The 27,546-nt window shown below is 36.1% G+C and overlaps 1 protein-coding gene across 1 annotated transcript in view; it reads right to left on the bottom strand.

The window, feature by feature from the left end:
- Positions 1–15,940: 15,940 nt before the first annotated feature.
- Positions 15,941–27,546, bottom strand: part of elfn1a (extracellular leucine-rich repeat and fibronectin type III domain containing 1a) — a 105,759-nt gene continuing 94,153 nt past the window's right edge. Inside the window, exon 3 of the mRNA XM_008415905.3 lies at positions 15,941–27,032. Coding sequence (XP_008414127.1) covers positions 24,266–26,632 — 2,367 coding nt within the window. The 5' untranslated portion in view covers positions 26,633–27,032 and the 3' untranslated portion in view covers positions 15,941–24,265. The remainder of the gene's footprint in view (positions 27,033–27,546) is intronic.

The raw sequence follows: 27,546 nt of genomic DNA, 5'->3' as shown, positions 1-27,546 counted from the left end.
AATCTGTTCACAGAGGGCTTGAGATCATTTCAAAGAGCAGCGCCAGAGTTGTGTGTTTATGTTGATGTCTGCTCGCGTTGCGTCACCCTTACTGAGGCAGGGTGGGCCGTCACGCCTTGAAGCCATTAATCTTCTTGAGGACAGCAACGAGTGCAGCGTTACCAGCATATATGTTTGACGTTCAAATAATTAGAATAGGACTGAACCTAAAATTCATGATGCTTTTCAGAATTGCCCTGCTGAGAACACTGGAAGCAACGTTCCTCACGTTTCATGAAGGCTGACACTTGGCATTTTGTCAGAGCGGCATCTTCCAATCTGGAGAGAGTGCAGGTGTTGCATAAAAGTCCCTGGGACGGCAGCCGCAACCCTGTCAACTGCTGCAGGAAGCACGGTGATCTAAATGAGCTTCAGGCTTCGGTTTCTTGGCTGATGTGCTACTGAGAAGAGGAACAAGCTGATGTAAAAGGGATCTTATAGAGAATATCTAAATTTATGTCCTCTGCTTGGAACAGCACCTTAGGATGAACTACAGTCATCATTCTTGTGGGAAATGGAAAAAAAAAGATTTTGCTTGTAGAAAAGTGGCCAAGCTATGTAACGATTAAGCATCCTAAAGAGATGATTTACTGTCAGTTATTGCTTAGAGACGCAATGTGAATGTTCAGATGGTAAATACAACTTCAGCTGCAGATTCTTAAAGGCTGTCCCTATGATGGCTTGAAGAATTCAGGAAACAAGAAATGTCTTGTTAATGTTATAATATTTGGCTGTTTTTGCTCCTTTCTGTTATTAAACAGCAAGAAACATTAATATGGTTGATTAGTTTTCTTAATCGATAGTGTTTTGTTGTTCCCAATAATGTGTTTTATCAGATTTTTTGTTGCTGAAGTCTCCTTATTAAAGGTTTATGGTATTGTAAAAATATGTTTATTTAATTTCACACACATAAATCATTCCTCCTTTTAAAAATGAAAACCTGCTACATATTCTCAACAATGAATGAAAAGAAACACACTCAAAGCTTCTTTATGACTGAGCGAGAATTGCTGGAAAAGTGAATCGTGTCAATGTGCACAAAGTTGAAATGACAAGCTGTAATTACCTTAAGCTGTTTTTACATCTGGTAGATTTTACAATTAAATGCCGCATCAGGTTGTTTTGTATTTTACAGTGATTTAGAAAATGCATGCTTCATATGCTGTTAGTGTTTTCAATCTGAAATCCTTTCTTCAGTGCATCTGTTATTCTACTTTTTTAAACATAACAGTTTGAATTCTTTGTGTTCTGAGAAAATTCAGAATGGAAGCATTGTTTCCTGAATTATTGTTAACCTTTCACATGTTTAGATATCCAAAACATTAAGGATTTTTTTTTTCTTTGGATATATACATCCAAAGAATTATACAGCTCTGGAAAACAATGAAGAGACCACGACACTGAACCCCATTGAAAACCTCATGGTTATTCCACCAAATATTGATTTAAAGCGGAGAGTATGTTGTATCAAAGACCAGCTTTAAGTCTGTTTCAGTTCTTCATGGCTGGATGTCCAACAGACCTGACCCTGTTTTCTACTTTGACAAGGCAACAGCTTCACTGAGCATTTACGGCTGATAATGTAATTCGTAACAGCACATCGATGAGTCACAAAAGAAGAGAAGAGCACAGGTTTCTAGATATTTTGAGCTTTTAACTTCAAAGCATGTGCTACTGAATTATATATAAGTGTTTTGAGACCTTGCTGAATGCAACCTTAAAAGAAATTGATTTAAAAGTCTTCATAATTTATAAAGCAAACTCTTTTTTACCCTTACATTTGCAAATTGTCTGCTCAGCTTTGTGTTCACACCATAAACCTTGCATTCTTAGTTTAGTAATCATGTCTATGGGTTGTTGAACAAGCCTAATTATTTCCAAATGGGAGGTTTAGGGGACCAAAGGTCCAAAGTACACATTCAGTATAAATTATTTATCTGGAAAATGAGCTCCAATCCTAAAGGCTATAGGTGTAGAAAGTCAAATTGACGGCTCTGAATAACTCGTCGCATGCTTGTTCTTTAAAGATTATTGAGTGTTTCTATCTTGATATTGATTAATACATTATGTTTAGCTTTCAGAACAAAATCTCTGCTTTAGTTTTGGGAGATAGAGGAGATTCACTTTGTCGTTAATGCAAACGAAACAACAACACAATTATGGTGAATGTCTCAATATCACCTTTTAACATGTTCCCTTTGGAGGCCTGTATTGTCTCTCTTTTAGTTCAATAAGAAAGCTTGACAGCACCAGAGCTGACAACAAGAGTAAGTGCTGCCACTAAAGCTGTCATTTCAGTGTGAGAAATTACTGCAGTGTGGCAGATAGCTAAAACTGCTCCGCAACCACATTTAAGCTTAATTCAAAGCTAAATGTGCCACACTCAGAAACACAAGATTTTAAATTACGGCCCAGTGATTGGAGGTGTGCTCAGTTCCCTTAGAGTACCAGGTCTTATGACTCTTAAACGTTTCTTTATTTATCATTACTCCCTCCATTCTATTTTAGCTTTTCACACAGCAGGAATTATCAATTGCTTGTTGCCGTGTTTTTTTTGTTTATTTTTTTCAAATAATAATTTCCATAACATTTTTATTATGCATTTATTACTGTTAAATGTTTACAGCAAATACTTAAACTTCAAAATACAATAATATTGTAATTAGCTTTTTTTGGTAAAGCTTTGAGATGAGTTTTCATTATTTGCAAGTGTATCCTTAGTACCACACTGCTTCTTTTAAAAAAAAAAAAAAAAAACTTTAACCACAGTAAATGTGCAGAATTTATGTGTGGCAATAGTAGGGATGGTTGAGGAGTGGAGGTTTAGGGAGGCACAGCTATTTATGGCTGAATGGCTATCCTGCTGAGATCATCAGTGAGCCTGATTCTGACCAACTTTTAGAAAGCTTTCTAAAGGCGTTTTGCTGAATGAAGCCATACCTAACTGAAATTTTACATTAAGATTTTCAAGACTGACATTGAACTTGGAGTACTTAAAAATGTAGACATCCTTTTCAAATGAACATTGGTAGGAAACATCTATAAGCATGATGTTGAGTTTAAATAAAGATAGTGTGAAGGATGGACATTTTCTCTCGTAATTCTGATACATTTAAGGCATAGAATTTGAACAACCTCTGTGGCCAGATCCACAGATTTTGGTGCTGTTGCACTGCTTTGCATTGCATAGCAATGAGACACAGTAGGTGAGGCAGACTGAGCCTGTGTGAGATTGGCACTTCTGCTTAAATCAGAAAATTCTGCTCACATTGTGTGTTGTCTATTTTTTCTCTTTGTAAAAGTGAGAGGAGCTATTACACATCTCGTAAAGAAAGTTCAACTTTAATCACTGTTGATGAGGCACTTTCTCTAGATCAAAAGGTTAAAGAAAGCTTGTATACCATTCAAAGCTTTTAAAAAGGACCTCAACAGCAACACAAAAGAAAATGAAGAGGACACACTAAATCTGAAAAACACGAGTTGTGCTTTGAATGTACAATTGTAGCAGGAGGAGGAGAAGAAGAACATTTTCCCTCCCTTCTCTGCTTGTGTTTCTGGTGATGTATCAGCACATTTGTCTTTCCCATCTGCCCCTAAACATAAACATATAAAGTTACAGAGAATGATCGTTCCTCTTGTCTCTTAGGAGAGCGCGGGCAGAGAGGGAAAAGAACTGCTCTACCTTATCGTAAATCTGAGCAGGTATTTTTCTTCAACCAATTCCTGTTCTCTGTTCATCCACTTCTGCCCCCATATGCACAGCTATTCCCATCCCGAGCTTTTATTGTGGTGGGTGTTAGATTATGGTTCGAGAACGCAGGGGAGATGTGGGAAGTTGCAAACTCACAAAACGCGAGTGAGGAACAAATTCAATAGAACAAGAAAGAGTTATCCTCGTTCTACACTGGAATATATTAGACAAGAGGAAAATAGTGGATCTCACTCACAATGCATATTTAAGCTTTAGAGTGTGTATGTACTCCCAACAGAAGTAACATTTTAATATGTAATACACAACTTAATTTGATTTTTCAAACTTATTTAATAAGTCAATCCAATATCATTCCTAGACATAAGTTAAATTATTTGACTAAAATGTTTTAGTCAAATAATGTACTAAAATAGTAATTTTATTACATCTAAAATAACTCTACGTGACTAAATTGTGACTGAAATTAATTACACATTTGTCTAAATAATGACTGAAACTGTTCTGTTTAAAAAACATTGTGTTAAAAAGATATTAAATATCTGACAACAGGTCTTATCCTGAAAGAAAAATGCAAAAGTCAGTACTCTGCTTTCAGTGATGCATGAAGGGATAAAACTGGCTTTTTTTCCCCCTCAAGCAAATATTTGTTTATTTCTTATGGCAACCAAACTTTAAGAATTTGTAAGAGTTGCAAGCACATTGAAACAGTCCAACTACAGCTGTTTATTTTTGGGGAGGTTGTAGCGATATAGTAAATTGTGAATCTGTGCTGCTGCAGCGGGGCAGCAAAGCCTCTCAGTAACTAACAGGATGGCCTAAGCAATTAATTAGCATTCAATTGGTTTCCATCATGTTTTGTGGACAGTTAACATAAATACAGCTTCACTTTGTTTTGGTGTTGTTAATTAGCACAAATTATTTGGTTAGGGTTGTGCTTAAAAATGTCCCTTGTTTTTATTGAGGTTGCAGAACATTGTGTGTGGTGCATCTTGTTAAAATGCAGCGCTGTGTTTGATCTATAACTCTTCCTAATTGTTTTAGACTTTAGATGCTACTGCTTCTGGGAGAACAGGGTGCCTAGCCCTGATTATTCCAAGTAATTACAGTAAAACTAAATTGTGTAAAGTTCTAAATATAATTTTAAACTGTAACTAAAGTCTAAACACAGTTTGAGGTTTTGGCCATGGTCAGGTTGCTTTCCTCTTCAAGTCACAGTTGCTGAGTCTATACTGACAACTTGTGTGTTCAAATCCCTTTCTATTCTTTGTAAGATTATACCACACAGGTTTAGATGTTGCTCTTGCTGAAAAAAAAGAAGAAAAAATCAAAAATATTGTAATTTCAATGCACCTTTATACTGTCTGTGTGTGCTTGTCTTGAATTTCGGTACCAGTTTATAGGAGATTGCTATTGTTTGGGTCATTTAATAATTTCATCTCAACTCAACTTAGCCTTGTTATTGGTTAGAGTACTTAACTAAAAAAAAATTATTGTTTAATGTTTCTCATCTTTCCATACAACACAATATCACCTATGGAATAAAAACAGACACAAATCTAAGTTAAACACTAAATATTGAAATTGTTGTTAATAAGAATGTGAAAGAAAGGTTGGCTTGTAGAATACTATTTCTGTATCCATTATGTGTAATTTGGCGTCCTTATAGCTGGGTTTTATCCAGTGTTACCACACTGTGAGCACAACCAGGGGCAGCAGAATGCAGTACTCACCCAGCTTTGTCTGGCACAGACAAGATTCGAAGCAGAGATGACAAGGTTGTTAAGTATATCCACCACCAAAAAAAAAAAAAACGATGGATGGAAATCATTTGATATTCTGGGGGGGTATCTGCCTTTCCCCAAGAGCTGAAAAAATTGTGGATTGAGACCAGTAAAAACCACAGAATGGGATATCGCCCATCCTACAGTCAGCAAAATGTCTTTATAAAAGCACTTTGTGTCCCAGTGCAGGAAAGTGTGCCCCGTTGTCATTAGGGTTCATCTCCTGTAGCTCCAAAAACAATGTAATAATTTTTTATCAAGGGTGTAAATTTAGTTTAAATAAACGTTGCACCTTTAAACAACATTTGAGTGTGAGGTTTTGGAATATAGACCAAAGTATTGCTTTTCAGTAACAGTTTCAGAATGCAGCAGAAACTTTCTCAGCTGGTTTGTTTCATTGCACTGGTTTAAACTTGAGAGTGTTTGTTTAAGTAGTTAAAGCATAAAGTAACTTCTATATTGCTTTTATTGCAGCACTGAACTTTATTTTTTGTTAAAGTTAGATTTTTTTCCTCTTAACTTGTTTTTATAGCCTGGATCTCTAATCCAGTTGAACTATGACGTTAAGTGGGAATATTTGCATCTGAAGAATAATTCTGATCTATATTAATTATATTTTATTAATTCTACCGTAGTCAACATTACATATTTTTTTGAAGTCACGATTTACTATGATCAGGGATGTATCTACAATTTGCAATTCCATAGTAGCAGATAGCATTATGAATATTTCAAAACTATTACTACATGTATTTTATACAAATCTAGCTATTTACGTTAATATTCTGAATAATACTGCTAGATTTGGCCATGTATGCACCTGTTATTATTTGAATTGTTAAAAGTTAAGATTAACAGATGAGACAAAACAGCATAAATAAACATGATTTAACAAGATTATCATCAGCAGAATGATCATTAATATTTTTTAAAACCTTTGTTTATTAAGCAACTTTTAATACATTATGCAATCTTTTCACTTCTTTTTTTAACAAATGAAGAGGTACTTCTTAAATTGTCCAAGCATTAACTATTTATATCATCATAAAAAAACTGGTCAGAACTTCCTTGTGAGTATCTTTATTATCTGAACCTTTTGAGATTAAAATAAGCATCTCAGCAAAATATACAAAACAAAAACAAATCCAAACGTGCCCATTAGATTATGACTTCCGAAAGGAAATTCAACAAATTTAAAAAAAAGTCAATGTTTTTTAAGACAGGTATTGATTTTGTATGACAAGCCCGAGTGAAAATCGTTGGATGGTCAAAATGAATTAATGTCCAAGCAGGAGAAATGTCCCAAGAACCTTTAAGGAAAGAAAAAAAATACCCAGAGAGCTAAATAATGTTTGAATCAAGCTTACATGGACAAAAATCCAATCAATATTAGTAAAGTCAAACAGTACATGTTGTCTGCACATGTTTACATGGTAAATGGCCTGCACATCTATAGCACCTTATCAAGTTCAGAGGACCATAAAGCGCTTCACACCACATTCAGTCAAGTCATTCAACCATTCACACACTTACATGTTTATATACTGACAGACTCCTGATGAAAATATCCCACACCAGATGGATGCCTGACCCTCTCAGATGGAGGGGATGGAGCAAATCTATATAAAAAAGCCACACGCAGATATACTGCTCTGGAAAAGAAAATGAGTGATCATCATTTCACTTCTTCATTACTCTGATTACACTCCACGGTTTAATTGGAAAACAATCAGGGCAGACAGGTCAGCAAGGAGCAGGTGGATTTTAATAGTCTTAATCATTCCCTGTACCGTTGTCAAAAATGAGTTTTTGTCTTGCTAAAAAATGCGTTCTCTCATAATTGCTGTTGGTCTGAAAGAGATAATTGCATTATTAATTACATGATTTAAGAATCTCAATATGCTTGTGTGGCAGATCAATCTGCTGCTGCTCTGAAACTCACACTGGATGATTCTCTTAGGTCTCATTAGGAGGGTTTGCTTTCAGGCAACTTTGTTTGATACTTTAAATCATGTGGAAAAACTCTAGCTTATTGCATTCGCAGTTTAAAGCTAACTTTCACAAAAGTATATTTTACTAAATAAAGGAAGACTATATGGGTCAAACATCTCCATATTTTAATCCCCACTTGTGTTTTTTTTATTATTATTTTAATGGAATTTATATCAGAAATCCAAATTAAAAGTTTGAAAAAAAAATAGAAGCAAAACGTTTGATAACTGAATCCCTCCAAGTGAAAAACGTAGCTTAGTTCAATTGCATCATGGGCAGTGAAGTCCTGGGGGTGTCCTTTGTTACACCAGCTTAGTTGATCCTAAGGGACTTGGGAATTTGCAGAATGTGTCCTCTGTGGATTGGGTTTATATTTGATTGAGTCTATGGTAATGGAGTAGCATTTTATTGGTGTATGCTTGTTGTGTTCCTTGAACTGGTCCTGAACAGTTTTTGCATTATGTGACAAAGTTCATGGCGCTGCCACTGCTGTTGCCATGGGTGAGAGGAGTTAGCCTGCAGAAAAGGTTGAAGTACATGACACATTTCTCAGACACTCACATAGACTCCAGGCTACCTAGTACTTGTCTTGCCTTGTAACAAGATGACCGGTGTTGTTCAGTTCAACTTGGTCGCTTATGTCTGATTGTGTTCCTTAACCCCACACTAAATATTACTAATAGCTCTCTAAGTCAAACAGGGTCAAAGAGAGGTGAGTTTTGCGTAGAAATAACGTCACAAATAAAACTACCAGTTTTAACAATGAAACTATTTTGAGGACTTTACAACCATCTGGACCATAGCAAGTGCCTCAATACAGCTTGGCCTTGTAGTCATGGATTATTCATACCTAACTCCTTTCTTTTTACAGAAGCTTTTTCAGTCCAGCCATAAACACTTATGCAGACACAGAGTTGCTGAATATATAAATGTCTGTGTATGACTCATGGATCTTTTTGTAGGCTTGCTTTAAACTACCCAAGTCCATTGTAGATGTCAAAGCTGGACTGCGATTTTCCAAAAAGCAATATTTTGAGGTTAATGAAGAATGCATTGCTGGCTTTTTTCTCAACTTCTTGAGACAAATCCCATTGTCTTCTATTTTATTTTTAACAATAGCTATTTGACAGTATTATTTAGTTAATTTGCTGCACTTACTATAACAATACTGAAAAATGTATTTCAGACAGACATTTCACCAACAAAACATAATAAAGACTTTCATATTTCTAAGTGAAGATACAATACATTGCTACCAAATATACACACTCAAATACATGTAAATATACCACTTGTTCAGTTACTGTAAGTCTGAAAAGGAGTATGATGAAGTTTAACTCATATAATCATACCCCTATAGTCTATTTTAACATGTTTTGTATGTTTATCAAAAATAGGTTTCTCTTGAAAATTAGATATTGTGTCTCAAGGAGCTTGACCTGTATGAATAAAAGTGAAACAGAATCTAAAATTAAAACAGTATTTCATTTTTTGAGAAGAATTTATTAAATCATATTCCAATAACCTTAGACGATCAAGATGAAAACTGCAGTTTGCAGTCTTTCAGGTAGTTCTCACCCTCTCTCCAACCCTTTTCCTGTTAACGGCTGCAGTGGCCTATAAGTCTCTCCTAGCACGTGTTTGTTGGGAGCTGAGATTTACTGCTGCAGAAGTTGCCAGATCATTATAGAGGTAATACAAAGAGGCACACAAACATTCTCGCACTCACATCGATGCCTACTGGCAATTGGAAGATTCTTTCACCTGAGCTGCATCTCTTTAAACTGTGGGAGGAAACCAAAACATTCTTTGAACATACGTAAAGCCCAACTAATGGTTAGCCAGATATTTTATAATGAACTGCTTTACTTAAACACTTGGACACTGATTGTACTTGTATAAATCCTCTTTTGGTAATTGCATGTTTTTTCCCCCCTTATATATATATATATATATATATATATATATATATATATATATATATATATATATATATATATATATATATATTATATTATATATTATATATTATATTTTTATTATATATATTATATTAGTACTAAATTCGAAGTCCCGTTTTATATCAAGCATGGAGAGAATTCATGGATCACTAACAACACTTAATGCAAGACAATTGATTTGTTCACAGTCACCTGCATGAGCTGTTTCCTTGCAGTTCTAATAGCTGTGCATGCCAAGAAAGTGAACTAAAGAACAACTTTTGATTTCACACAAGACCAATATTAACAGTCTGTCCTGGTATGATGCATGTCATTCTTTATTCAGAAGAAGTGCTCTTTTTAAGAGGAATACTAAAATGGCTGAGTTTAAACTAATACTCTAGGTTGGAAGCTTTTACGTAGAATGTCATGAACCAGCATTTTTTTGTCCTAAAATTAAAATGTGAAATAATAATGTCTTAAATTTGTAATTATTGTCTATGTGAGTGTCTTCTTTTATGGCAATATTTTGATTCACTGACTTCAAGTTTTGGCTAGATAGATGTTAAAATAGCCGTGACTGGGTGGATTAAGGAGGTTTGAGATAGACATAAGGTGCAGACCAACCAGGTGCTTTTTCACCAACACTGAAAAGGGAGACAAAGAAAAGCCCCTGTTCAGCTGCTCACTTGAGGTCTCAACAGGAGCTCAGGAAAATCTTGACAGGCAGGGAAGCGTTTTATCACCAACTGGTCCCACAGTTTAACACAGTTTAACCCCAACCTTTTTCTTACCGCTGACCGGTCAAGACTTGGAAAATTGGGGGGGGGGTGGTGAACCGTCAGATATGGCTACTGCATGTTGGTGTTCCCGCTAAAGCCTGAGTATGCCCAATTTGGGTTTGTCTTGGCCTTTTTATCGAAGCCTGTGGGGTTTTCCCTGACTGGGAACGAGAATACAGCCTATTGAATGTGACAGGTAGCCAATCAGAAAGCGCGGTGACGTAAGAACAGAGGGGAATCCCAAACAGGTGACATATTGCGCAACTGAGAGACCGGTGGATATCGGAGATGATATGTGGAAATGTTTATTATTATATGTAAAGGTCGTTATTGTATATTATTATGTTTATGTCCAGTTAAAAATGTTAGCTATGAAAAAACAAAGTCACCTACAAATCATAGTGCAGCAAATAGAGCGGCTGTTTCCGTCGTCTTTTATCGGCCGCCTTTTCTTTTTGTTACGCCTTTTATCTCTTAAAATGACTCCACAAACTATCACTATTGCTTCTACATCGTCATCCGTGTTTGGTTATTCTAAATTCCCGTATGCTATGTTGGGAGTTTTGTGGATTTTCTTCTGGAATTGCAATGTTCGTGACTGGAATCGGTTCGTGTGCTCTGTTGCTCCTGGCGTGTGGCTGGAGACACGAACCGATCGAACTGTTGTTCTTTTATCAGCTCTGTGGTCACAGAGATTTGGGGAATCTGCAGACAATTCTTAAATCTTGCCGTCTAAACCAGACTTAAGACTCACAAGCTCTACTCATCTCCTCTCGACCACTGCCCAAACGCTCTCTGACTCTGGTCGCTATGGTAACGTTTACATATCCCTTCAAAATAAGATCCAGATGTGCCGCAAAAACGAACATTTTACTTTCGTGAAAATTTTAACTCACGATAATGACTAACGGGAGCCCTGAGCTTGTTTCTCTGAAATTACAAATTAGTAAATTAAATCTATCTACATACACTCAAATTACTGTAGAAAAATGAGAACATAAGTGTTTTTAGTGTTGATGTAGTGCACATATAGTATATTTTTAAACATAATAGGAAACAACCAAATGAGTATAATTTAATCAGAATCAATGCACATATTTGATGCAAATGGAAAACAGCCCACAAAACATCTGTGTGAAGATGCTCCATTCAGTTTCATCAGCTTGCTTTTAAATGCTGCTTTTATTACCACAATGCAGACACATTACTACATGGACTGATCTGTTAGTGAAACAGATATAAATTGTAAAAATATGCAATATGTTTTGTTTTGTGGATTTTTATTTTCCTGCATATTATTAATACATGTGGGTCAGCCAAATAGTGTGAAACAAGAGGAGACAGAAGTTAAATGCTTTTACATGTGGATTCTTTTCACTGTATATAAAGGCATCCTTATATTCAGATTCTAATATTACATGGCTGCATAATGAATTTACAGTGACTATTTTACTCAAGCCTCTGCTTCTCCATTATGAAGCTGACAGATAATACATGCAAAGTGCTTTATTAAAACCACCCACACAATCTAAGAGATAATATCTATAATATCTACTTGTGTTACTTTTAAAGCCCTGATTTTATATTTTTTGCAGATGATTATTCCTAAACAAGGTCCAACTTGTTCTGCATACATCAGTGCATCAAAACTATTTTATTGTTAATTCAAATCTAAAATCACTAAACATTTTCATTGAACATGACTAAAATAATCGAATACTTGCGAACTAAATCGCTGAAGTTGTTTGAAGTAGCTTCAGTCAACATGAACACTGTTTGGAGCAGAAGACTAATCTTCAGCTTCTCTTAGGAGGAGGGGGGGCATAAAAAGGGTGATTATTGCTTTTCAAGCTTCCCAATTCCCCGCTCTCTTCCAGGTTTTGTTTTCCTACTTTTGGCTTCTGCGTCTCATTGCAGTACAGTGTACAAACAACACTCCTATGTGTACAAGTGTTTAGCTGTCAGGATTCTTTCTGCTTACCTTGCAGGTAAGCTGGATTCTCATCAAGTTGGCAAGATTGGATCAACCTTGACAGGATCAACAATGCCCATTTACAACCAAAATACAAACTTAGCAGAACAATTGTTGTGTGACAGGGCTCATTGTCTTTTTCGAGGGAAGTAATAAAGAGCAGCGTTGCCATGGGCAGAGGTACTTGGTCAGCAACACTGTGAAAGTAATGTCAGAGTAAAATCCTCCTACTAGAAACCGGGATTACAATGGAACAAAGCAACGGAAGTAAAGTATCATTTATTATAATACTGATGAAGACTAGGTGACTAAAATTAAATGTGTTTTTTTTTCCTCTAGCTATGCCTAATATGAGACATAATTCACTTTGACCTGATACGTTTCATTCTTACTGTTCCCAAATTACCAACAAGCACAGTGCCAAAATTAAAGAAGTCCACAATAAAACAACATCAACCTTACATGTTTACTGTTTACTTGCAGCAAACAGGTTTGTGTTGTTGTGAATGCATTGCCCAAGCTCTTCTACCCCTACTTATTCCAAATCCAGAGTTTTCACTATCTAAGCTGTTAGCCATCCTTGCATTATCTTCCTAGTTAGTTGCTGTAAGCCCTTTCTATCCAATTGTCTTGGCTAGTTAGTTTAGGCTCATTCCATTCTTAGCTTGGCTTACCCTATTCTTAATCTGTCTTTTCTGGAAATTTATAGGATATCAGGAGGTCAAGCATCAAGGTACCTTCACAGACTTGAGCATTGTCCAGTTATGTACGAATGGCTTCAAAAGCAGCACTGCTGTTCATAAGATTAAATGTTCCTAGTTGCAAAGCGTTAAACAAGAAGATTAAGTCTCACTTACCTACAATTTCATACAGCAATTATAAAGCACAATCTATCATATTTGCAGCTTAGCAAAAGTAAAGTCAAAGAATTATTCCCATATATTGCACAAGTTTATCATAACTGAAATCCTGTTTAAAACCAGTCAAACCAATTGGATATTGAAAACTTCAAAATGCTGATGCAGGAAGCATGAAAAGATTGAGTCCAAAACAAAGAGAACAGAAAATAGTGGCCAACAAATCAACCGTTCAGTGAATAATTCTCTCATTGTTTGGTCTTTTCATTGGACAACCACATCTCTGTGGGTTGGCAGTTTTGCCAGGCACTTTTTTTTTTCAAATGATAGATGCATGGTAACTGGCCTGCACATGTATAGTGGTTTATCAATTCCAGACAAATTGATAAAGCCAAAGGGATTTACACTACATTCAGTTATTCACACATTCATGCACACACTAATACTATATATATTCCAGGAGGAGCAGCTTTACAATAAGCTTTATCTTTTTTAACCTGCAAAGGGGGAGCTTGACCTTCAACCAATGTTTATGCTCTGTGCTGGTCTAAGAGGCTTCATCTCCAGAGCTGAAGAAGGTACGCTCACGTGTGACCTTTGAATCTGTTTAAAAAGTTTGTCTATAAATGTATGACTTTAAATGAACAATGCAGAACTTTCTAGAGCAATGGTTCTAAATTAACTAACATTCACTCATTCAGTACTGCACTGTAGTGTTGCTACGCCATGTGTTTGTGTTGATGTTTTATTCATTTCAATCAATCAGATTATTATTATTATTATTATTATTATTATTAGTAGTAGTAGTAGTAATAATAATAATAATAATAATAATAATAATAATGTCGTCTGATTTAACGAGTACCAAATGTAATGTGTGGGTGACAAAGCATGTCAAAAATTCCTAACCTCAAAATTTTGAAGATGATAGAGCACAGTTATCTAGTCTATTTCATGTTCAAGAGCTTCCTTGCCTCTGAAATGAGCAATAACCAAATTTTACAGTGACAAGGAGGAACTACTTAAAGCCTAAGAGCTTTTTATCTGTCACATGAATGAAAAGAAAGATTTTTTTTTTTTTTTTTTTACTTTAGTCTACTCTAGCATAATCACACAAGTCTCTGTTTGGCAGAGTAAGGGAAGGAGAAAAGAACGGAAGACGTGGGGAAGAGACAGGTTGGCTCATTAATCGCCAGAAGCAAGAGTTTTATGAACAAAAGTCATGTGGCCTGTGTGGGCACATGGCTTCTGTATTTTCTGCTGTATGCAGGCTCTTTGATTTGCACTCAGTCTCGAATAATAATGAGCTGTTCACTCTCTCTGGTTATACATGTAGTGTGCTCAGCAGTTCCCCCCTTCCCTTCACTGGCAGCATTGTTGACAGGTGGTCCCTGTGACTTGCCTCTGCACATCGGTCATTTGAAGGATCATTCCCTTGGTCTGCTTGGAGATCACCTGGGCTTTACTCTGAATTAATGAGTGGGTTCTGTGTTTCTCCTGGCTCCAGAGTAATCTATCAGAATAAATCTCCTATAACAAGAGTGAAGAGTTACAGCCCATCAACGTAGAGGTGCTCATAAATAACAGGCTTCAAACCCTTTGGTAAAAACGAAAAGAAACCACAGACCATACTCTTCCTTGTGCAATGCCTAATTGCAGCAAACAAACTTAATTGCTCGTTTACTGTGACTAAATTTGAATATACACGTGGAAAATAGCTGTGAATGAAATACACATAATGCACATAAATAAAAAGTGCTCTTGGGATTGGTTGTAGTAATCAAATTTTACGACATGCAGTTAGTTGGTCCCAGAAAACTGGTTTAACCAAAAAGTAGGAGAGCAATGAGAGTCTTTAGCTCCTAAGAGGGAGTAAAAATGTGCAAAGTTGTGGAGCCGCTACAAATACATTTCTATATATTATTATTCCTGGGGAGTTAAATGCTGCTGGTTAATCAAAGCCCTGGAGTCTTTTAAATCCGTACAGTTTGCCCTTGGCTTTCAGTTACAGATGTGCTTAAGGTATTAATGTTAGACCTTGCGAACAAAATCTCCAGGTGTCACAGTGGAGTGTTTAGAAACACATTAGTAATATAGATTTTTACAATGTTGTTGGTAAGAGTAGGTCTGAAAGCGAAGGTCTCATAACAATCATCATACATATTGTGTTTAAGACTCATATGGAAGATTCTTTGCAAATAACTTGAAACCCCGATTACTATAAAAACATGAAATCATCAAAATCATTACCTTTAATTTGCATATATCTTATGTAATGACAGACATGCATTTGAAAGCTGGAAATTGAAAATAACAAACCCATGTGTTCTTGGTTAGATAATTGATCAGTTATGAAATACAATATTTTTTTAGCCAGCAGCAATTTCTTTTATGGATAAATGGTTTAATGCCCAGGGCAGCATGGTCTGGGGGACGCTATGATCATCCATTTTCATATATCCATCCATTTTCTATTTCCTCTTGTCCATGCAGGGTTGCGGGGGAGCTGATGCCTCCTCACTCTGAGTAACAGGCGGAGTGCACCCTGGACAGGGCGCCGGTACATTACAAGGCACTTTATGGACAGTTAAGGGAAAAACAAAAGTCATATGCCAGTTGTATTTAGGATAAGTTTTTATTGCTGATTTATATGTCCCACCAGTAAGTGCTAATTTCCTTCTGTCGTTGTGTCCTGGGGTAAGACGCTTCACCCGCCTTGCCTGCTGGTGGTGGTCAGAACAGCCTTGCTTTGCTCAGTCTGCCCTGGGCAGCGGTAGCTACAATCCAGTAGCTTGCCATCATCAGCTTGTGACTGATTTCATTTTAAAGAGTCTTTTTAGGGTCATAAAAAGTGTGATGCAAGTCTGATGTCATTTCATTAATTTCATTATTTTCTTTTCTATTGCTAGGTAGTTGTAGAGATATAGAGCTATACCTCAATGCCTCCCAGGAAAACAATTCCCAATTTGAATCTGTCAAATGTTTTAACCTGTAGTTTATTAGCTTGTTCTATCACCCTCCAAAGCAGCTTCATTTGAGCTCAGTCTGTTAATTATACCAGTTATTTGAGCTTTGATCTTTAGAGCTGATCCCTTTTTAGAGCCAACTGTAGATACGCTCTTCTTCTAAGTCGATCGCCCATATCCAATTAGGCACTGAATTTGACAAGGGCTGAGGAACTTTGGTGTTTGCCGTCTTGGAGTACTTTAAGCTTAGGGTTTGCATGTGCTGCAAACGGCTGATTTTTTGATCTTCTTTACTGAACTTTACTGAAAAGATGACAGAAAGAGTACCTGCAGGCAAACAGTAATTGATCTCACACAGATTTAGAGGAAAGATCATTAAAATCCTCGGGGATTAAGCACAATTTGCTTTCATTCCCAGAGTTATTATTAAGCTCCTTTTCTGTATTAAAAATGAAAAAAAAAACAAGCTGAATATTATCAAAGGATCAAGCGAATCTTTAGGTAATTTTAGTGCTGCTGAACTGACACAGTACTGTCTCCTCATCATACAGTCCTATATTTTAAGATTTCTCACATATGTTTAACTTTGCAGTTATTAAGCCCAGGGAAACCAAAATGTACAGTATTATATAGCTACTAGGGTCACAATAAACATGTGTAGTCAAGTATGTTATTAAACAAAAATATTGGTTGTACAAGCATGTTTTGTGCTATTTATAAAATGCATTACAAGTCAATGCTGCCACTAACTGTGTTTCCTCCCTGTTCATTTTGTAATATGTCTGACCCTATAGTTTTCTTCTTTTTTAATTTCTCATAAAAATTTATTTAAACTCATATTAAATGTAATTCATATTAACTCAAGTTCTTCAGGGAGTTATTATAGGTGGTGATCAGACTGTTGGCAGGAAAGATCTGTTGTAGCAGTCTGTATTACAGCACATTTGAAGAAATCTCTGACTGAAGACACTTTTTTCCCATGACAGTCTCTAGAACTATAAGCTCAATGGGAGTTCAGTGTGTTTAACTTTCTTATATGGAGAGACTGACATCATTATTACTTCAATAAATGTTGTGCTCTCTCCTGATTTGTATTTCCCATATAGAGCACTCTTGGACTGGTACTTCTTTGCTTAGTTGTGTTTTCATAGACAAAGTCAAAAGCATAACTTTTTAAGCTATTTATACTTTTCTGCTCCATACAAAACATTTCTAAATCAGTGTTTGTGTGTAACTGTGTTTAACTGTTTTCCAGGTTACTGTTTGTTGCCATGTTTCTTTTTCCTAAACAGATCACAACTACTATGAAGCTTTTGTTATGAGTGACTCAAATGAAGCTGTATTGGCAGTACTTTCGTTTTTTAAAGACTAACTGAAGAATTATGGTTTGTTGCTCCCATCTGTTGTTCAAAAGTCTCTATCATAGCAACAAACCTGATGCATTCAGCTGATGCATTCAGTTTCTTCCCTTCATTTCCCTACAGACAAGTCATTTGCAAGAGAAAAGAAGCAAGAGTATCAATGTAAATAGCCTACCAACTGTGATAAGTCCCCAAAAAGTATAAATATGTGTTGAGGAATTGTAGAATGAGTTAGTTGGATTTTACAGAAAAAGTAGTTATGACAGCTTGACAGATGGTGTTCACTATGAAGAGGACTCATTTTAGGACCTTTATTCCACTTACAATAATTCTCAGCAGTTTGTCAACTGCAGAATCTGGTCCCCTAAATGTTTTTGGATGTAGTCCAGTGCACCTGTTCACTTGTCTGTATTTAGCGACAGCTGAATAATAATTATAATCTTTTACTTTTACCAAGCTTCAAAAAGTGATGAAATATTTCATTTTTTGTGATGTTTCTGCATTTTATGGGTGGAGGTCTAGCTATCTGTGATTAGTTATAGTTGTTACTGGCAGTGGGCATCACATCAATTTAACTTATGCCCTGGTTTAAGTAAGATAATTTCATTTCTCCACAAGCAATTAAAATTAAATGAAAACCTAGAGAGGACACTGAAAAAGTTAATGTAGCTGTTTCCTGCAACTCAGACAAATGCATGGGGGAAAATTATTATTGAACACTTCAACTTTTTCCGTAGTCTGAATATTTCTTATGGGGCCATTGGCATGAAATTCCCAACAAGTGCTGCCAACAATCCAAGTAATCCCCATACACAAAGTAATAATAATAAAAAGTACAAATTAAGTACTTAGTAAAAAATGTGATTGTTGTAGTACACACAGAAATATATTCTTTATGGAAACTAATTTTTTTGCAAATAAGAAGTTTAACATATCTTGAGAAAATAAAACCTAGTCTTCTGCTTTGATCAGATGTGAAATGTTTTGAGAACAGGCATAAGAAATTGATAAGTTGGATTGGGCTGCGTTGACAGCTGGAATTAAGTGGACGGGTTGATGGATTAGGAGGAAACTTTGAAAGAACAAAAGGATCAGGAAAATTAATAAAGCACTGACCAATGAAAAAGAATGAGAATTAATGAGGGGAAAATAAAAAAAAAAAGACAAACGCAGCTTAATGAATGAAATAAGCACTATACATTTGCCAGGTTATTATAGGATTTAACTTCATTAGTTTTTGCTAAAACTGGCTGGACTGGGTTTCAGTGATATGCAGCTTTGCCTCGCAAATTAACGATTCCCTATTCAAATGTTGTCTGGGAGGACTTGCTGCATAGTTTCTGTGTGTTTTTCTGGAATAATGTGGTTTTCTCTCAATAAAAAAAACATACATTTTACTTGCCAACTGTACATTGCTCATTAGTGTGCATGTATGTACGTGCTGGGGAATGGAGTCTCCAAATGAGAGGTTAGAGACCCGTTCATGGTGCATCGCACTCATCTGCTTTTTACTGCTGAGAAAGGAACCAGTAAAATGCTCCTAAATTTTGTTCTCTGGTAAAAAGACTACTCTAAGGTGAAATCGTCATTATTTAAAGTTTTAAGTTTCAAATGAGATCAGTTAATCACTCGGACATTGCTGTCTTTTCTGCCTTCACTATATTAAAATGTGTGACCAGGTGTCCATGACGACACATCTGCTGGATGAAGAATTGATATCCAAATTAGTCTGACAAGTGTGACCATCACTAAAGGAGAGGCGGACTAATGGTGAAGCTTCCATTAGTCCACCTTTAACAGCTGTCAACCTGATGTATATTAAACACAATATCTAAAAGACATTAGTGTAAATATTGTCATATGTATAAGGCATAATGGGAGCTGCTGTGAATGGGGAAAAAAAGACTTAATTCTTGAAATAAATATATCAAAAGAGAGATTCAGTTCCCAAGGAAGCTATAAATTAGTATTTGATCTGCAGTGTGATTTTCTAATTAGATTTAATTATGTTAAAGCATGAATTTCTCCATTAGCGATCTAGAATAGCATGACATGTCTTGGCATATGTTGCAGAACATTTTCAAGTGTGTATTTATTTGTAAATAAGGGAATGATGGACGTGGAAAATGATCACCTTCTCTCTCTGCCGTCAGTCTGGCATCGCTACAACATATTTCAGCTGTGATTTGGCTCTGTGATAGATCCACCACGGTGTCAGTTTGTTGGAAAGGCTTCAAAAATGAAGTTTTTAATTAGCCCAAGTAAAAGCATATGTTTGAGATTGATTTAAATGTGCAACACAATGCCTCGTCACATTTTCACTTTTCTCAGTCACACGCACCAAAAATCTTTTGCCAACATACATAAACTGAGGGGCCCATTGTCACTTTGAGGGAGGTGCTGAAATCTATAGCACATGCAAGCAATCTGTTGCCATAGCAATTAGTGATGCACTCACCAAATTTGGAAGTTCTGCAAAGTATCTGTTAATTAGTTAAGGTATCTGATGTTAATTAAAATATATCCAGAGTTTCACAAATGTTGTGATTTAGTCTGTTGTGAATCAGAACTATGGTAGGCATGACTTCATCATCTTTGGTGCTTTCCTAAATTGTTTAATTGTACAGTAGTACAATTAGTGTATGGAAAAGTTCAATTTGAATAAAAAAAATAAAAAATTTTTGATCATTCCAACTGAGGACAGGGTCTGATTTTTATATCAGATAATGAGAAAAACTAATAATATGTTTCCTTCTATACAGTCTAGGTTTAGCTGTAAATGGCCAAAGTTGAAGGCCGTACGTTAGACCTAAATGAATTTGTTTTTTGTATCCACTTTTTTGCAAATCATTCAACAAATAATTTCACACATTCTTGAAACTACGGTAAATAGTTTTGAAAAAGTGTTAAAATTATAATAAAGATACTGACTTTTCTGCATGTGCACCCTTAACTTTATTTCACAGTACTTTGTCTGAAAGCAGATAACATAGTTTTAAGAATTAAAAATAATAATAAAAAAACACATCTTTGTGCTCTTGTTTGTTTTGATGCACTCAAATAATTGTTGCACTCTCTATATGTTTTCCTCATCACTTAGAACCCTTATTAGACACAGAAGTGCTACAATATGCAATATAAAAAACATGGTTCTAAGTAGCTAAATAAACTAGAACCCTGACAGCTCTTGAAACATACTGAAATGCTTTTTATAAAAATAATAAATGAAGATTTAACAACAATATAAACATTAGAAATAATACAACTATTTACACTTTTACTTAAATCTCAAAAAATTTAAGGCGGTTGAAATATTAAGTCAGACAACCCATTTAACAGAAAACAAGGTGCTTACATAAGACATTCACATCAGGCTCATGAATGTTTCATCATAAAGTAATAATATCATGACATATTTAAATGAGATGGTCAGAGAAAATGTACAAATGGGTTTGAAATACAAATGTAAACAATCAACTTAATAATGTTTCTGAAAAATTCCTCAACTCATGTCTGAGAACTATATGTAACTTGTACACACATGTCTGCCATGTTGTTTTGTTTACTAATCCATTAATTAGATTGTGTATTATTTTTTTGTGTGGATGGACCTCAGGTCACTGCATAATGTTACTCTAGCCAGAGTTCAGAGGGAAGTTGGAGTTTCTTTTTAAGAAAGCAGAGTAAAACTGGAATCAATGTTTTTTACTGTTACTGTATTGTCCGTTACTATATGCTAGCCAATTAAAGTTTGTATTGTTTGGTAATAACCACAATGGAATGTAATAAAAGTCACAATGAATGTATTCAAATGTTGAGATATAAAGATCAAATTTGTTTTACTTTGGTGACATGAGGTTGGAATGGTTAACCCTACTGAACCCTACTGAGGATGAGCAAAAATGGGATTAGGGCCTTGATAGCATTTGCATTTCTTTTCTTTTAAATATGAGTAAATAGGAAGCTATGCAATGCATTTTAATATGTTTGAAGCAATGATGAGAAAGATATTTAGCTCCTTTATACATGTTGACATTGCAACAATTCATTACGTGACAGAAAACATATTTCTTACATGTTATTAACTATGTGATGAATCATCATGAGCCTTGTTGGAATAAAATACATAAACATCTTACAAATAAAAAGATTGAAATAATATATTTACTTAGAAAAAAACAACAAAAAAAAAAACAACCAAAAACATGATTTATAAATTCACAGCCATTAAGTCAGAGGATTCAGTTTCACATTCGAAAACTATACTTTAGCATGTTGATGTGTGCCTGGTACTTTGCTTTCATAATATACAAAATGATTTAACAGCCTAAGCAGATAAAATTCACATTAAACTTCTCAGCAAGCAACAAGGCCCATCTGAATAACAAACTATCTTCGTTCATGTATACGATCACACATTATGCAATATAGCAGGCTGGAAGAAATATTGAAGCAAAAGAAAAAAAAAATAAAAGTGAAATCCACAAGAGAAAATAGCATGATTTAAAAATCTTTTTTTGAAAATACATGGAAAAAGCTGCCATAGACAGATCAGAGTATGTATCTGTTACATTCATCTATTGGGCTCCCCTGCAGGGCAGCTTTCTGTCTACCTAAATAATGACAATGTACAGCTGCCTTTCCATTGGAGTCTTAGTGTTTAACAGCAGGCTTTTAAGTAAAATCCTGTTTCTGAATACAACGGTTTCCCAATTTGTAATTTTAAAGGAGGAGCTTATAAAAATAAATAACTAAAATTATATTGCTCTACTACTGTATGGTAATTTGATCCCCAGACTAGGCAGGAAAGTTGTAAACATTTTTAGCTTTTTCTACTTTGGTACAAAAGATACAAATGGCGGATCATGGAACAGAAACACAGACGTTAACATCAGCATGGTCTATACTGCATTTTTGCCAGCAGGGAGTCTTTCAGGATCCAACCAGTAAATACTGCACTTTGTGATTCAGGGAACTTATAAACTGAATCCATCTGAATCATGAAAAAAGCTCAAAAACTGAATGAAAAAAAAAAAAAACTAAAATATAACTGGTGGAATTCTTTGAATTTACTTTAACACTAGAACCGCAAAGAGGTCATTTTTTACTCCTTATACATTCTCAGCTCTTAGTAAGACTTGAATCCACAGTGTCTACTACTTTATGGCTTTTACTAAAATGTCCCTCATTAGCATTGCATCAGTTATGGGAAATGTACGATATGGGATAATAAAAAATGTGACCTTTTAACCAAGAACTGCAAAGTAAGTCATTTCTACCCTACATAAACGGTATCAAATAGACAGTGCTCATCATATTTGCCTAAAAGACAATAAAACACTCTTGCCTTATTACCCATGTGTGAGTAAAGTCCAGGACAAATCTCCATTAGCCATAAACTACTGGCTCTAGACACAGTGGATCTTATTCTGGGGCTGCTTTCATGTTTTCTATTCCTAATTTTATTTTTGAGCTCTGCAGATTACTTGACTGCATTGTGTACATCCTTGGACCATCACAAATTGCCTTCTGTGATTTGCACATAAAAAGAACAAGAACTGTGAAATAACCCACAAAGTGGGTAGAAAACCAGCCACAAATCCAGTCTATATAAATGCATTTCTATTTTGGCTTTCTCTTTGTTTCATAAATTATTAAACATTGTGGAATCTGCTGTGCAGTTTTGGCATTTAAGATCATATTTGGACAAATATACAACCTAGTAAAGACTGGGTCAGACATGCACTGTCACATTATAGTTTAGAGGGTGTGTTTTCTTTCTTTCTTTTCTTTTTTTTACTTTGACTGCATCTATAACACAGCATGGGGACTGATAACTGCTGGGACTTTGAATGTTAGTCAGTCTTTGTAAATATGTGAGGGCAACACTAAACTAAATATAACTTTTCATCAAAAATATTACTTCCTTAAAGCAGCATTTTTATTCCTCTGGTTATTTATTTATTCATTTATTTTTGTTTGTTTTGTTGTTTGGTTAATTACGTCATTCCTTTGCTAAATTAGGAAAAACACGAAAAATATATTAAATATGATATTAGAAACTATTAAATATGATATTAGAAACATTTTTTTTAGATGATATATAAAAAGGGAGTTCTCTATTAATACTTATCAATGATTGAAAATGTGTGCCTGATGCAATTTCATAGAACAAATTGGCGAAATAGTTTTTCTCAAAAACTATTGATATTTAAATGATCATAATACAATCATTTAATACAATCTGTTGAAATTTAATCTTTGTCATTTTTAAGGCTTCTAGAAATGAGGATAAAACCTATGGCAGTTCTGAGGAGTACTGGAATGATTGCGGTTCTAGGGCTAAAGTTAGACGTTAAATATTTTCAAAAGAGACAGCGGTCAGTTTGATAAACCTGATTCATCTACTAATACTTCACCATTTACACAGCAAACATTTCAAATATAGAAACCCATATCTGTACACAGTTTTCAATTAAATATATGCAAGGAGGAAGAAAAAAAAAAGTGTTCTGCTTGTGTGGGTCCCAATAGTTTCTCAAAAATCTTCATATAGTAGATTCATATTACACAACAGCAAATCCACTGTCACAGGACTTGGCCATGCGATACCCAAAAAACCTAATATCCATTGTAACATATATATAATTAATTTGCAATATATTTTTTTCCAAGATGAATGCTTTAGATAATAAGAGAAGTTTTAGAATCCTCGTCTCATCTTCTTCACAGTCAAAAGAGAGTGTGATATACATGAAAGATTAGTTAATTATGGTAGAGAAGTATCCATTGATTCAAATGTCAAATGATGTTCTTGTGTCATTTTAGCAACAGAAAGTCCATTTTAAAAACACCTAGATGAATTATGATTTATGTTGGGCTGAAACGCCTTTCCAGTAGTCTAATATGTCATGCAGGTCCTCATCCTTTGCAAACTGAACTTTCTTACGCAGCGCATGGCCGGCAGCCATGTACTCATCATCTTTATGTCGCTTGCGGTGGAGTCTGAATCGCTCCCAGATGCTGTGTGAAGGTTTGCAGTAGTATTCAGGGCTGGATGAGTAGCTTAGATTGTGATACTGAGAGGACATCTGGGAATAGGCTAAGTCTCTGGACCGGGAGTGGGTGAGGGGTTCCAACAGCTTGTGGCTATCGGGTCCTTCCAGCTCTTCTATCTGAGCATCGGGATATGAATGCCGGTGGTCACTGTACTGGCGGATCTTATCTGCCTCCGCCCTCAAGATGGCTGCGGCAGGTGTTACTGTAATGATGCTCTCTCCTGTTGGGGAGGTTTTCTCTATGTACTTGGAGTCAGAGCGATAAGGCCTTGGGCTTCGCATGGGCCCGCCTGTGGCAGTGCTGGGCCTCTTTGGAGAGACATCAGAGCTTCTATGCCTCTGAAGAGAGTGATGGTAGCTGTCCTTATACACTGGGGAAAGAAGGCCAGGGTTACTTTGGGGGTGCTCTGATATTAGCACCAGTTGGGGCTCTGCTGTCGACACTGCTCCAGATTTAACTCCTTGAAAAGAAGTCGATTCTGATTTTAGGGCATCTATGCAGTTGTTGATTATCTGATTGACCTTATCAACTTCTTTTGCAATTGTGGAAATCTCTGCCACCGATCCCTGACTGTTCCCAGCCATTCCCATATCACACTCTCTGCGCTCATGATGGTCCATGCTCCGGACGTCCATGTAGTTCCCCTTCATCATTTTTGGAGTCTCACTTATCTCTTGAAACTTGTACTGCTCCATTTCACTTGCAGATGGCAGGTAGGGCATTCGGGCCATGCTCTCTCCGGCCAGCAGCTGCTTCTGTGACATTCGAGAAATAGTCCCTCCTTCTAGTTCTTGTCCATACTTGAGTTCCATTATATTTTTCTTAAGACTTCCTGATTTTCTTTGCTTTTCATCTTGCTGACGCTTCCTTCGCAAACAATAATACACAATTCCTAGAAAAATCACCATGCTGAAAAGGCAGCCCAAAATAGTCATGATATAATGAGTAGCAGTTGCATTGTTGACAACTCTGTCTTTTCCATTCCAAGGGCCAGTGGAGAATGTCAGACAAGTGTGATTTTGTTTCATAGAATTGCGTTCTGAAGTAACACAGACTGTGTAGTTGGAGTGGGGTTGAAGGTTTTTAATCTCAACGTCTTCCTGTACTTTATAGAGCCTGTCCAGGTTTGTGAAAAAGTTGTTGTTGTAAAGAACCAGAAAGTACAGCTTCTTGAAGGGATCAGGAAACTGAACCGTAACGGTAGCAACTGTGTTTGTTACTGCCTTTAGATTCATCACAGGGATTCCCTGCACCTCGTTTTCAGTTGTACCAATGGTTGTGTCGTCTGGTTCTGTGCCTGAGGAACAGTCTTCCAGCCCACAAAGTGTTGAGTCAGGTGGTATTGTTGTGGACTCCATGGAGACAGTAATAAATGGGGTCACGTAGTCATCGGTACACACAGTAGTTAGCATGTGAAGTGCATTTCGGTATGTGGGGTTGTTAGGATTCTGGCTCAGTAAGCTGTAACCTGCAACACCACGAGGAGACTCACAGACCATCCGCTCATTTGTCCGGTTTGGGAAAGTCGAAAGCCATTTCACAAACCCCAGCAACTCACACGAGCAATTGAAAGGATTTGTATACAGCTCACAAGTGGTGAGCTTACTTAGGCTGGTAAACGTGGACCCATCTAACTGCTGGATTCGGTTCATGGAGAGATCAATATTTTCTATGTTGGGGCATTCCCAAAAGGCATTATGTATCACAGTTTCAATCAAGTTCGCCTGGAGGTAGAGGTACTGCAGCTTTCCTAAACCCCGGAGAATCCCCTCTGTCAGGTTTCGTAACTTGTTGAAGCCCATTTGGAGAACTTGCAAGTTGAACTGAGCAGAAAAGGCTCCGTCTTCTATGTACGAGATCTCATTCTTGGTCAGGTTCAGGTAGGTCAAGTTGGCAAAGCGACTGAGAGAAGAAAAATGGATACTTTTGATTTTGTTTTCATTCAGACGAAGGTCAACAATGGTGTTATTGATATGCTGTGGGATGGCTTCGTAGGGTGGTTGATTTTGGCTGCAAATTGCAAGCCACACAAAGCCCTTTTCTCCCTCAATCAACCAGCAGTCACCACTTACTCTGCCAATGTGAGTCAAACATATAAGAGTTATAGACCAAAACAAGGCACTCATCACCCCGTCTGATCTACAGGCCATTTGTGCTTTTCTTAAAGTCATGTATGGATCCAAAAAAACCAAAGGGGTTTAGTGTTAGTTGTTTCAGTACCTTGATTTGATTTCTACTTGGGATGCAGCAGGATGTTCAGCTGTTTTCAGAGCCACAATAATTATGATTACTTGTTTTGTGTTTATTGATGGGTGTGTGATGATGCATATTGTCCCCATGTACCAATAAAAAAATAAAAAATAAAAATAAAAAATTGGCTATCCTTTTTCAGTTTCTTTTCAATGAGATATGCTTGCGTCAATTTTGAGGCGATGTTCAAAGGGAGACTTCACCGCCTCGGCTTGTCTTGAGCTTTTGTCCTCAGAGGCTACCATCATTAAACCGTCTCATCTTGGTGGTTTTGACAAGTCTCTCCTTTCTCTGTCTCTCTCATGTGCACAGATGAATAACCTGCAATATAAAAACAAGAGCACAAAGTGGATGATAAGCCTAGATCATAAGAAATGAAACATTTATGTCAACGGTAAAATGTTACATATAAAGAGATGATTCGTGTTTACTCAAGCCCTTCTTATTTGCTCTTCACCAATTATTTCGTACACAGTTTAAGAAGTGTTTGCAGTCTCTGTGGCACACTCCTATTAAGGGAAACTGTAGGCCAATTACCACTTGACAGGTTGAGTAAAGCAGGGTCCCTGTTTTCACACCATTAACCTGAGGACTGTCAGGCGGGAGGTCCACGTTAAGAAGCCGTGTTAAATCACATACACAGCACCATGTGAACTGACAGCTTGAATCAATGCATGAATGAACATCTCTCAATGTATTGCATTAAATAAAGTACATAAATCTTGTACACAGATCATATATTCAATCAAAAATTTATGAAAATAATATATTTAAAAATCCCATGAATTTGGCCTGTGCAAGAAGGGTTGACAACAAAAATAAGCAACGCTATGAA

Source organism: Poecilia reticulata, chromosome 8 (genome assembly GCF_904066995.2).
Source record: "Poecilia reticulata chromosome 8, P_reticulata-male-v2, whole genome shotgun sequence".
Classification (NCBI taxonomy): Eukaryota; Metazoa; Chordata; class Actinopteri; order Cyprinodontiformes; family Poeciliidae; genus Poecilia; species Poecilia reticulata.
This window is presented reverse-complemented; position numbering and strand designations above follow the sequence as displayed.